The sequence below is a fragment of the Saccostrea cucullata genome, unplaced genomic scaffold, assembly GCF_032062105.1.
Source record: "Saccostrea cucullata isolate Sc308-1 unplaced genomic scaffold, CSIRO_AGI_Scuc_v1 ctg1396, whole genome shotgun sequence".
NCBI lineage: Eukaryota > Metazoa > Mollusca > Bivalvia > Ostreida > Ostreidae > Saccostrea > Saccostrea cuccullata.
Genome location: NW_026919687.1, coordinates 114,773 through 127,993, shown reverse-complemented (window position 1 = coordinate 127,993; position 13,221 = coordinate 114,773). Strand labels below are relative to the sequence as shown.

At 34.1% G+C, this 13,221-nt stretch overlaps 1 protein-coding gene across 1 annotated transcript in view; it reads right to left on the bottom strand.

Annotated features, from left to right (window-relative positions):
• Positions 1-2,351: 2,351 nt before the first annotated feature.
• The window catches only part of LOC134235957 (uncharacterized), a 37,187-nt gene continuing 26,317 nt past the window's right edge, over positions 2,352-13,221 (bottom strand). Inside the window, exons 2-7 of the mRNA XM_062718133.1 lie at positions 9,487-9,546; positions 9,106-9,219; positions 7,686-7,936; positions 6,813-6,877; positions 3,731-4,077; positions 2,352-3,359 (exon numbers count right to left, since the gene is read on the bottom strand). Of these exons, the coding sequence (XP_062574117.1) occupies positions 2,525-3,359; positions 3,731-4,077; positions 6,813-6,877; positions 7,686-7,936; positions 9,106-9,219; positions 9,487-9,533 (1,659 nt within the window). The 5' untranslated portion in view covers positions 9,534-9,546 and the 3' untranslated portion in view covers positions 2,352-2,524. The remainder of the gene's footprint in view (positions 3,360-3,730; positions 4,078-6,812; positions 6,878-7,685; positions 7,937-9,105; positions 9,220-9,486; positions 9,547-13,221) is intronic.

The following is a 13,221-nucleotide window of genomic DNA, read 5'->3' as shown; positions in this document are numbered from 1 at the left end:
ACTTTCCACAAAAACGTCGCAGTATAGGTAAGACATGGATAAAAGGTGGTGTTTGGATAAAAATTTGGTACTGAAGTTCGAATCTATACCCCCTTCCCCCACGAAATAGGATTTTCGTGTTTGGACAATGGACATTTCTTTTTCTTTTTTTTTTTTTTTTTGCTTGTCAGGTTTTTTGAGAAGGTTTAAAAAATTTTTTACACTTAGCCCCCCCACTTTCAATTTGCTTCCGACGCCAATGTGCAACATCTGCAAAGAAAGTGATTATAAAAATTTATTCTAGCCCAAGGAGTATCACTCAGTAAAATTTGCTCTATCATATCACAAACAAAATTTGACCTCATGATAAATCTGTATACCAAATTGTGCAATTTCTGCGAAGAAAATTACTGCAGAAAATGGTAATATTAAACTGATAGAAGTTGTTTTTATATATATATATAAACACGTCCATGTATTCGTTTGAGTACAACTAGCTTACTTTAAATAATTGACCTCTTTTTAAAGAAATAAGTTATGTTCGGGATAACCCGTAAAAAGTCAGTCTTAGAGCTAAAAAAAAATTCGTTTGAATCTTACAAAATATTATCAATTAACTTGATTTACAATTACAAATGTACCTTAAAGTTTGTATCAAATTTTTTTGATAAAGTTAATATATATAATGTATTTACATGATATTTACATATTTTACATTATTGATTACAATTAATAAATTCGACAGTAAACATTTCAGAATAATGGTTCATTGTAAAATCTGTATTTACTCATAGCTTAATATCACTAGATTTTGTCCGGGAACTTTGCTGTATGTACACGATTTGTTGAATACTAGTAAATGTCAAAACAAACAATTAGAATTAACGTGCAAAAAAAAAAATGATTCCATTCCTTCTACAATTAGAAATTGAGAGATATTATGCTTTCATGTTATATTACACAATGTCAAATTCTTTAAAGGAGAAAAATTAAAAAAAAATTTCCTATCAACATCACAAGTTCACTGTTGTTTTGCGATGTTATAGCCAATGAGAATTTTTGATCTCGGGAGAGCGGCTCTCATTAGGGAATTCCCCTCTTATTAGCTCACCTGAGCCGAAGGCTCAAGTGAGCTTTTCTGATCAAAATTTTTCTGTTGTCTGTCGTTGTCGTCGTTAACTTTTCACATTTTTATCTTCTTCTCAAGAACCCCTGGGCCAATTTCAACTAAACATGCCACAAAGTATCCTTGGGTGAGGGGGATTCAAATGAAGGACCACGCCATCATTCAAAGGGATGTAATTGGATATAAGTGAAAATTTGTTGGCATGTTTTAAAAATCTTTTTCTCAAGAACCACTGTGCCAGGAAAGATGAAACTTATATGGGTAAACATCCTCAGGTAGTGTCGATTCAAGTTTGTTAAAATCATGACCCCCGGGGGTAGGGCGGGGCCAAAATGGCCGATCAAAGTTTTACGTAGAAATATATAGGAAAATTCTTTAAAAGTCTTCTCCAAAATAGCAAACGCTTAATTGATCATAATTTTATGGAAGCATTTACAGGTAGTGTAGATTCAAGTTTGTTAAAATCATGACCCCCGGGGGTAGGGCGGGGCCACAATGGCTGAAATAAGTTTTACATAAAAATACATAGGAAAATTCTTAAAATGTCATCTTCTCCATAATAGCAAAGCCATAATTGATCATATTTAAATGGAAGCATCCTCAGGTAGTGTAGATATGTTTGTTCAAATCATGACCACCGGGGGTAAGGCGGGGCCAAAATAGCCGATCAAAGTTTTACATAGAAATGTATAGGAAAATTCTGTAAAAATATTCTTCTCAAGAATAGCAAAGCCATAATTGATCATATTTAAATGGAAGCATCCTTAGGCAGTTTAAATTCAAGTTTGTTCAAATCATGACCCCAGGGGTAGAGCAGGGCCACAATGGCCGATCAAAGTACTACATAGAAAATTCTTTACAAATCATCTTCTTAAGAATAACAAAGCCATGATTGGTCATGGGAAAACGCTTGGATTTTAACTTTTTAATTATAAACCAATTTCTTTTTTTTCCTAGCCACAATTCTCATGTGAGCGATGTGGCCCATGGGCCTCTTGTTTAGTCAAAAATATCGCTGTTTACGGAAAAAAAATATAACATATGTTTTTATTAATCGAAATTCAATGAATCATTTATTAACATCGACGTTTCTTGAAACAATTTATGGTCAATGTCATGCGCAACACTTTGGCTACTGTGGAGTACGATGGTTAAACGCACAGATGATTTTCAACCCATTTTTTTAATGGAGGGCTACATTGTTGACAGAAAAAAAAATCTTACAACTTTAAAATTTAAATTTAAGAGTTTTTCAGTTGCCTGTATCCAAAAATATATTTGCTTCATGAAGAGCTTAGTTGCTGTTGAATTGTAACCCCCTTTAAAGGAAAATCAAATAAATAGAAATCGAATAGGGCTTCATTATTGCACTTAACTTCGTGAATAATGAGGAAAAGATAATCATGGTCTGGTCTGAGATCAATATCGATGCAGTGTTATTCTTTCATTATCAGACACTCTTTCAAATCTGCGAATCGCTTCATCCAAATATATAGCAAATGAAGCGTTTTCCGGAAATTGTGGGTCACTTTCTCTGAGATTTAAGTCATCGCCAAAAATTAAACCAAGTGCATACAATTTGTTTCCTTGCTCCGTTAGCACAAGCGCACCGCTATCCCCGGGTTCGGAAAACTTTTCTTGATTTTCACGAGTGATGACCATTACGTTATTTCCATACATGTCGAACACTGGAAGGTCGATGTCTCCTTCACTTTTGCCAGTTGAACATCCATGTTTATAAACGCATCGATAAGCAAGCTCCTCTTTTGAATCAACATAAAGGAATATTTCTCTTGAAGTTGAAATATTTTCCGACATTCCCGGGTTTAACTGGACAAGAGCCAAATCTTTTATTCTTGCATGGAAGTGTTCATCGCTTGGTTTCGGTGGCCATGTACAGGTCCCTATTTCAACGTCCTCTCCATTCATTTCACTATTTGCAGTACATCCTTCCCAAATTACGTGGGCGGACGTAATGGCAACATCCTTTTCTACACCATCTTTGACTTTCTTTGCGAATAAACCAAGTGTTCCCAAAAAGTCAGATCTCATGTTCACGAGTTTAGACCCGGCCATTAAAGAATGTTTTCTGAAAATTGGAGTTTGAACATTGAAATGTCGCAACGACAATGGTGAACAGATCTGTTCCAATTCTTTCAATTTTGCATTTAGAGCCCTTGTTTCAGGCTGACTCGTGTAGACTGTAAGGCTTTTACCGTCTGTTCTGTAGGCAATGATACCAATGTCTTGGCCACTGAAATAAATAATTATGATTATTTGAAGAAAAAAGATATCCTGTTTTTTTTTAATTTAAAGTAATCATATAACAGACAGGGTCATTTTCTGATACAATATTCAGAACACATCAATTTTCAATCGCTGTCTTACAAACGTAATATAAAAATGGCTCGATCTTACCTAAAACCGAACTTCTAGATATACTTACGATACATGTTTACAACAAATTTCAATTCAATATGTGCAACCTCGGCAATGAATGGAAACAGCAAATTGATACATTTAACGTTTTTAAGTCCAAGGGGCATAACTCTATCCAAAATAGCATACTTAAATCTTGACCGAAGACAATTTTTATTCATTGCTCTGTGATCAGTATTTAATTACCATTGTAGGAGTCCTTTGCATTCTTTCGAAAGCACAGGCGTATGGTTTTCTCTTAATTTTTCTTTAATACATGCAAATTTTTTCATTGCATTTTCTTTAATGCTTCCCTCCGGAAGGTCTTGCAGAGCTGCCATAACAGATTCGACTACTCCGTCTAGTGATCGATACATTTGTTTGAAGATCATTGATTTCTCCAAGTTGTGTTTGATTAGATGGTTTTTGTCGACATCCATTTTCCAATCTTTTAGAATATTCTCCAATTTTAGGTGTCCAGGCAGATTATGAATGAGAAAGAAATTCTCCTTTGAAGTACTGGAGTACAAATGTTGCATAAATTCTCTTGTTTTCTACAACAGATAAGCATCAATAAATCGCAATTGCGTTTAAAAGGAACATAGCTTCTTGAGAGAAGAGGACCATATTTTTCATGTTGTATAATATCTTGCTAAAATTATTTCATTTTACAACTGGGACGACCATTTGATTCTGAAGGGAGGGGGGCAAGTTTTTTTTCAATTCAGATTATTAATTTTCATGTCGGCGAAGGACAGATTATTTACTTCCAATTAAATAAATGGCAGATAATTTATTTTCTTCTTCAATGAAAAAAGTCTGTCAAGCCAAAAAAAAAAAAGAAATAATAAAAATATAAAAACTCTCATTTCGGGGGGGGGGGTGTCGCATTGGGGACAGATTATTCATTTTCTGTCCAGTCGAGTACATAATATAATTATATCTTCAACATTATCGAGGATAGATTATTTATTTCCAAAATCTGCCATCCCCCTCTCAGAATCAAATGGTCGCCCCCCCCCCTATAATTATAAAAAGTGTATAATTATGGTATTATTATGTGGTTTCTTGGTGAGTCTAAATTAAATTTAGAAATCGGTAAAATTTACACGTTTAAGGTCTTTCCTACCTTACAATTTTAATGGTTAAAAGTACAAAAAATGAATTAATCTTTTTAAATAAAGTTTAAATTTACCAATTATTTCCAAAAATGGTCGCCATATTATTTCAGATGGGAGACATAAATTTACAGAAGCATATACATGTATCAACATAAACCAGAAGTCTCTGTTGAGACTGTAGCTCTACTGGTTTGTGCTTATAACAAAGGATGAGAAAAGAAGCCATTGCCATCAGACCAAAACTGTAGAAGGAGTGGCGTTTTAACGGAATTTCACACATTTCATCAAAATCAAAAACCGATGAAATACTCTATATATCTTAGTGTAGTCTACTTGTGTGCCAAGTTATATTGTTATATATTAGACCAAAACTGTAGGAGGAGTAGCGTTTTAAAGGAATTTCACAGGAAATTCTGTTTTTTAGTAACCATGGCAACACCATTCATCAAAATCAAAATCTGATGCACTATTTTATGTATAATAGTGTAGACTACTTGTGTGCTAAGTTATATTGAAATCAGATCAAAATTATAGAAGGAGTAGAGTTTTAAAGAAATTTCACTGAAAATTCTATTTTTATTAACCATGACAACACCATTCATTGAAATAAAAAATGGATGCACTATTTTATGTATCTTTATATAGTCTACTTGTGTGCCAAGTTATATTGAAATCAGATCAAAATTGTAGGAGGAGTAGCATTTTAAAGGAATTTCACAGAAAATTATATTTTAAGTAACCATGGCAACAACGTTCATCGAAATAAAAAACCAATGCACTATTTTATGTATCTTAGTGTAGTCTACTTGTGTGCCAAGTTATATTGAAATCAGATCAAAATTGTAGGAGGAGTAGCGTTTTAAAGGAATTTCACAGAAAATTCTATTTTTAGTAACCATGGCAACACCTGTCATCGAAATCACAATCCGATGCACTATTTTATGTATCTTTGTGTAGTCTACTTGTGTGCCAAGTTATATTAAAATCAGACCAAAACTGTAGGAGGAGTAGCATTTTGAAAAATTGTTTACAGACAAACGGACAGACAGACGGACGGACGACGGACGCATTACTATCGCATAAGCTCTTCTGGTCTCTGACCAGTAGAGCTAAAAATCGTATCTTTTTGTAAACAGTATCATAATATTTCGTAAAAACTGAGTCAGATGCATAATTATGATGCTGAAAGTTCCTAAGTACTTGTTGCTTATAAGATAGATACTTTTGAATTGTGAATATCACGGAAACTAGTTTACATTAGAAGTTCAATAAAGCAAATGCCTGAATGAAGAGACCTGAGACAGGAGTTATTGCCCTTGTCAACATTTACAGAATGAATAATTGATTGAGTAAGGGAAATATGCATTTTTAAAATGCTATTACCTAACAATATTTATCATTATACCTATGGAAAATCATTCTTCCTAAATATATTAGATTCGAAGAACGAAAACGATCCCTTGCTTCTAAAAAGTCATAGTTGCCGAGCAAAGGTATATATTTTCAGCCTTCAAGTGACAAGTGATGCGTCTCGATATGAGTGAAAATTCTCGAGATGAACGTTAAACAATTAAGAATCATACGTCCTATTCGGAAAATTTCAGCCAGAGAGATTGCTTGACACTCAAGGCTATAGAGTTAGTTGTGATGGTTCTTTTTCTTGTCAACGCCTGTCGAGACACAGGACTTTGATTTTTAAATGTTAACCGAAGGACTCGAATCTTTTTTCTAAGAACCGAGCGCTCGGTTTGGCGAAACAACGGTTGCTACCTAAATGTCGACTCAGTTCAGTCGCCGCAAAAATTCATGAACACAAATTTCCGATTATAAATCTTAACCTACAAAATCAAAATAAAATTATCAAGAAGGGAAACCGTTTCTAAGATTACTTAAGGGAATAAACGACTTCAAATATTGCCAGGTTCCAGCTGTTTTTCTAAAAGTAAATGCTAGCATCAAATACATGTATATTATAAACCATTAAAAGTTGCATTGCTATTTTATTTAGTTTTGAAAACTAACCGATGTGCTGTTTGAATTCCAAACAAACGGTTTTAAGATTTTAAATTTCGTTAGTAGTCAGGCCGACATTCACGTTCAGTGACAAAGTTGTCATGTGCCATTTCATGGAAATGACAGAGAAGCATGTATAGTCAAAATACGCTTACCTTTTCTTTCACTAGATTCTCTTCAACGTAACAAACTACGACAGTTTCCGTTAACTCAGATGCATCTGAAAAATATTTTCTTCATAATTTCTATCATGGAATAAAAAAGCCCATGGTTCATATTGCTCCCATGAGCACATTGGTTTATTGAAAATATAAAGAAAAAAGTGGCTTGGGATGGGGATGTTAACAAAACTGAAGATGACTTTTCATGGCTCATTTAGATTTTAAATATAAACATTTTTCTATACTTTTTACACCTATTAAACCTTGATCAGTCTTGTGGCCAATCGATATCGTACAATGTATGGCAATAAAACGGTGCAAGCGAGCTTGCAAATACTCAAAAAATAATATGTTGACGGTGCGACCGTTAGAGCGAGCGCAAACTCTTCTATTGTTTTAATTTAGATCGGGCTCGTCAAACCGCACGTGACATTTGGTGCGTCTAGACTCTGACGTCACATGACGTCGTATGTAAGTTACAAATGTTACAAATACCAAGAAAAAACTGAACAGTGCTGAAAGTTAATGAAAAAAAGTTACGTTTACAATTTATCTTCAATATGTATCCATTTAATCAAGGCGAGTAAACTTTTTGTTGAACATTTGCCGTCATTCTCGCGAGAACGCAACTTTGCTAAGTGATGCATTGTGGGTCAAAATTACTGCAGCAAAAAATTCAAAAATTCTAAAGAATGAATGTGCAGTAGTCCGAATTTTCTCTTCGCCCAGGCGTTGTCGTTAGAGCTCGCAGTTACGAGCGTCGCTTCGCGACGCTCGCTATAATGTATACTTGTGGAAAATTAAGCGAAACGCAAATGTAGTATATTGATATGATTTCTACGTGTATACTATGATAATTATACCTACCTCCACTCATCTCCTCATTAGGAATCGAATCAAAACTAAGAAGACAAACATCTTTCGTTTGAAGATTGGAATGATGACAAAGTAAAAATCGATTGACTAGATCCAACTGTCTAGGAATTTCACTTTTGATGAGATTCATCAAATGTTTTAATCGTTTTGCAACGAATGATAGTCGATTCAACTCTGGTGGACCGAATGCAAAGGATACGAGAAGTTGTTTGAAACATTTTTCAACAGTGTATTTGCCTTTTCTGAAAAAGAAAAGGGAGTTTTAAAGTGTGCTTAAAACGGCATTTAATTCTATAAGGGCATTATTTTAAAAAAAGTGTTTGGTTGCCCTCTCCGAACTGACTGGATAAAAATTGTCCGACTCAATGCGTTTTACCCTACAGGAAGCAATTTTTAAAATCTACGTTGGGATTTCTTTTTTATCAGAAATTTGCATTCAAATTGAAAATTATGAAAAAAATCTCACCTACAGACCTAATCGGGAGAGGACAAACAAACATTGTAAAATAATCAGAAGGCATCCTTCGGTATAGGTGATAAAGACTTGGTCAAATAAAAAAAACCCTGGCCTTGAAGCTCTTTCAGTGACTATTAAAATGAAATAAACCAGTAGAACAGCAAGAAATAAATTTTAAAAATTTAAATTAATATTGAGTAACAAAATATTTATAAAAGTTTTCATCTGATTGATATCCCTTTACTAAATTTTAAGTTTGAAGAATTGAATTTTTTTACATACGTATATTACTATATATTTTTTAAATTAGTGCCTTCAAGACCTCCAGATCTGGTGTTCGTAATGGACGAATATGTGTAAGAGTCATTTTGATAAGGGAAGTTAACCCAACTTTGGTGTGCATGTAACAAAAGTACTTAAGATGCATACATGTACTGTTCCTGTTGTGCAGTATACCGCGCAATGAAAAAGGGTTTCGTGTATGCTGTAGAATATTTAATTTTGCGGTGTTGCAAAGGACTGCAAAGAAGAATTCTGCAGTGAATTAAAAAAAAAACATTTTGTAAATTTTGCGTGACGTACGATAGTGTATTTGTAAACACTTACTTTTTATGTATGTTGAATGACATGTGCAAGTTACACATAATATTTCTCGTAACAGTTGCATATATATCTCTTCTAACAAAGTAAGTCAATTTCCTACTTATATTTACATTTTAATAAATAATCCAGAAGAGTTACATGTGAATACGTGAAGTATATAATTCGTATGTGTGTCATTGTATTTTTCGCTGCTCAAGAAATCTTGACAGCGGACTAAGTAAATGGTGTTAACTGCTTGTAAGCGACTGTGGACATGTACAAGGAAAAAAGATTATATTCAGAGGATGAAATATTTCCACATTTTTAAAATTTTTGGCGTTATAAAGCAGCACATCGGTAAAAAATTAATACTTTGCATTTCCTCTATATGCAAAATCCGAGACTCCCTCAGGATCAAGTTTTCTTTTGGAATTACTTGTTTCTTTTTGCTGACTGCGTAATTTCATTGTGTATGTTTTAATTTTTCTACAAAATAAAGAATATAATAATAAAATCAGTTCAAATGTAAAGGGAAAAAAACTACTGTTCGCTTTCTGAATCTGAGTGCATTGTTCTTAACTGTAAAGTAGGCTATTTATTTCAAAGATAAGTTTATGAAGTAGAGGAAAGAAACATTTTTTGAGAAATAAAAAACATTAACTCCAAGTATAGTTTTAACACTTTTTTAATATCAAGTTAAGGTCCAAGAAAATGAAATTTTGAAATCATGAAGAATTGAAACAGATGGTTCACCTGTGTGAGCTTTCATGCGTTTTGCATTCTGTCGGTAGAGCCAACATGTCTAAGGATGTCCTAAGAAAAGAATTTTTGATAATAAAAATCATAGCAAAATTGATCAATTTACGTACAAGTAATAAAATCACTAAGCAATCCTTGGCTCCTTCTTCGCAAACCAAGGATTCATTAAATTAAAAAAAATGTTGAAGAAGTCTCATGTCGTAATTTTTTAACCGCTAATTGTTTAAAAATTTAGTTTTTAAAAGTTGATCATGAATACACTTTTTGTTCACATGGGGAATTCCAATGAATTTTGATGGATAGGACATGAAACATACATGTATCTACAGACAGAATCCATTTATTCCCTCCTTTTCAAAACATGCACACTTAAGGCTTTACTTGCCTTTTACATCCATGGTCCAGAAACACTGGAGTCACAATTTGAAAAAAAATTTTTTCTTGCAGGAGAGAGGAATTTTACAAATGTGGAAGTGTCAGATACATTGCTTCCTACTAACTTGGGCAAGTGGGTTAACCCTCAGTCCACTTGGTCGAACCCCGGACCTGCAAGCCATTCAGAGGCAGTTACAAGTCATTGTTACATCTAGAGCCTACGTTTAATCCCGGGTGTTTTCTGGCGGGTGAGAGTGATAATCCCTAGAAGCATCAGAACATGCAGGGAAATTGAACCTTGAATTTTAAGATAACGAAGAATGGGTTCGATTTATAAGACGTTAGGCGAATAAAATGCTACAAAACTTACTTTGGCTCTGGGAAAAGAATAAATTTAAAAAGGTTTCCTGTATTTTCAAAACCTACCTTTTTCATGGAATTATAAACCTAATCCTTTACTTGGTGATTAAAAATACTTTTTGCATTGCATTCATATATTTTGTAAACAAGGAAACTTCCAACATGTTTTCTTCCTTCTTATGATGACATGCTGTATATTTATTTTTAGATAAGTCACGCGTTAAAGGAATAGGGACATCATGGGTTATAGATATTTTAAATGTTTCCATTAAGGTATAGATTTCACTACTATATTGCAGTTAAACGAACGTTCAATGATAGATTTTGAACTTTTTTTAAAAATATGCTTTAACATAGTATTACATAGTTGTAGATTAGCTGCAATAATGTAGCCCTCTCCGATTTTTTTTATCTGACATTTTCTGGAGAGGGCTACAATTCCACAGCATCTCCGTAATGTTCCAAAAATATTTTTTAATACGCGTGACTGCAGGCAGAATAAATTGTTTTTACATTGAACTTACCTCTAATAAGACAAAATTTTTATTGACTGTCGACATCATAGCTCGTTAAACGCGAAAACCATCATGTAAAATAAATCTTGTCGCTTTATTCAGCAGCCATGACAGTTCACGCGTGACGTATCGATCGATACTTGCGCTTGAAATTTAGAATAACTCAATAAAGCACATGTCGATGTTTATAAATAATTGTGATGAATAATAACACTAAACATCAATAAAAAATTATTCCATGTGTCATTTTTTCGTAAACATTGACATTGAAATCCGCTCCCTTTAGATCCTTAATCTCATTGGCTGCTCCAAAGTAAAATCTGTCAAGGTCAGTAAACATATGGCGGATAAATTTAAGTTGTGATGTTGACATACAGAAAAATACGGATATATGGATTGTTCCCTATATTTTCGGACCGTTTACTTACAATTTAAGCCGAAATCCGTGTGGGAGTGAATCACTCCCGCTTTGCACCATTACGGAGATCCTAAGGAGTTGTAGCCCTCTCCCCCCCTCCCCCCCCCCAAAAAAAGGGAGAGGGCTACATTATTGCAGTTAAGTTGTCGATAAGAGTGAACCTTTTTAATCACGGCAATATTTTTTTAAAATTGTGGTATCATTTTTGTGTATGTCTATCTAAATATATTAAATTAAATTGTAAGGCTTCGATTTCCGAATAATCTAGATTGAAGTCCTTAACCGGTATACACACTGGTGTGTTCTCATTCCTCCTTAACTAGGAAATACAGGTAACAAAGAGTTTATAAGTACTTAGGTGAAAAGGAAATTTTCTTTTCACATTGTTGTATAAACAAAAGTTGTTAATTGACAAGATGTTTTTGTTATTAGTTAATTTCATAATTAAGAAAGCAAAATAAATCAAATTAAAACAAATTTGGATAAAAACAACATATAGGAAAAGATAAACAAAACTAAGGAATATTAACATATTTTAGTATTTGCAGAATTTAAAATTATAACAAGGTTAAAAATTATTAGATGGAATTTAAGAGTTGATGGGAATTTATGAGAACAATAAATGAAATAATACATGTAATACTACATATAAGTATTTTTGTTTATTTATGCTAAATATATTGAATCTTCATAATATTTTCCCTCAATTAACTACCAACTTTGTAAATTAAAGTATTAATTTATTTTAAATTTTGGAGCTTTCTGTTAATTGGTGAGTTTACTTCTTTGATGCTAATCCAAGTTCCCCTCTCCAAAAATCACTTCACTAATTAGTTATTTTGAGATCAATTCAAATTATCCAAAATAGACTCCAAGCAATGAGAATCATCAATTTACTGAAAACAGTGTAATACTTCATGTTGACTTCATACAGACCAGCAAGGGAAGCAGCCATCATGTTTGGAATGGCTTTACAAATAATAGGAAAAACAACGAGATAGAAACATGAGTATCTTAGAATTGTACTCAAGGAAACTGGAAAGCTACAATTTGTACCAGGAATGATACACCAAGCAAGATTGGTCAATTACATAATCATCCACCCTTGACCGAGCAGCTGTTGAGGGAAGGCTATTACTCTCATCCTTGAGTAATATTTAAAACAATGACTTCCTTAAAGACATACTACGTGCTTTTGTTAGTATATATATGCATAGCTGTAAAGCAAGATAAAGTATTTTATAGAATCACAACCTATATTAGGAACACAACAAATGCAATTCTTTTCCTAACCTTTGTGTACGGAATAATTTTACTTAGACCCTGAGACGTGCTACTACCCCACACGCTCGCTGCACGAACGGTACACGAACGCTACACGGTTCGCACGAAAAGCTGCACGGTTTACACGAAACGCTACACGGTTTGCACGAAACGCTACACGATTTACACTAAACGTTTTACACGAAAGGCTGCACGGTTTACACGAAAGGCTGCACGAAACGCTTTGTACACGTTTCTCACACGCTTTGTACACGATTCTCACGTTTTGGCCTCGGTATGAGTAGTATAAGCAGCCCCGCTAGGACCGCATTCTGATTGGTTGAGAGAAATCACGTGATCAGATTTGATTGGTGGAGGGGATAAGTGGGTCAACTGAGTACAGTGCTAACCCTAACCCCCTATCCCTAACTAGCCCTAACTAACCCTAACCCCCTAACCCTAACCCTAACTAACCCTAACCCCTAACCCTAACTAACCCTAACCCTAACCCTAACCCTAACCCCCTAACTAACCCCACCCCCTAGCCCTAACTAACCCTAACCCTATCCCCCTTAGCCCTCTAACCCTAACCTATTCCCTAAATACAGGGTGTGTTTACACTGTTTACATTGGTACGTAGGTACTACGTTTTTTGTTTTTATGCTGACTATACAGGTAAAAATGCGCCGTGTGCAAAAACATTTCAAGAATGTGATTATGACGTCACGCATTCACAGTCTAGACAGTCCTATAACCGGCTTGAACTGGTTTTACTGAAAACAAAATCAAACAAGACAG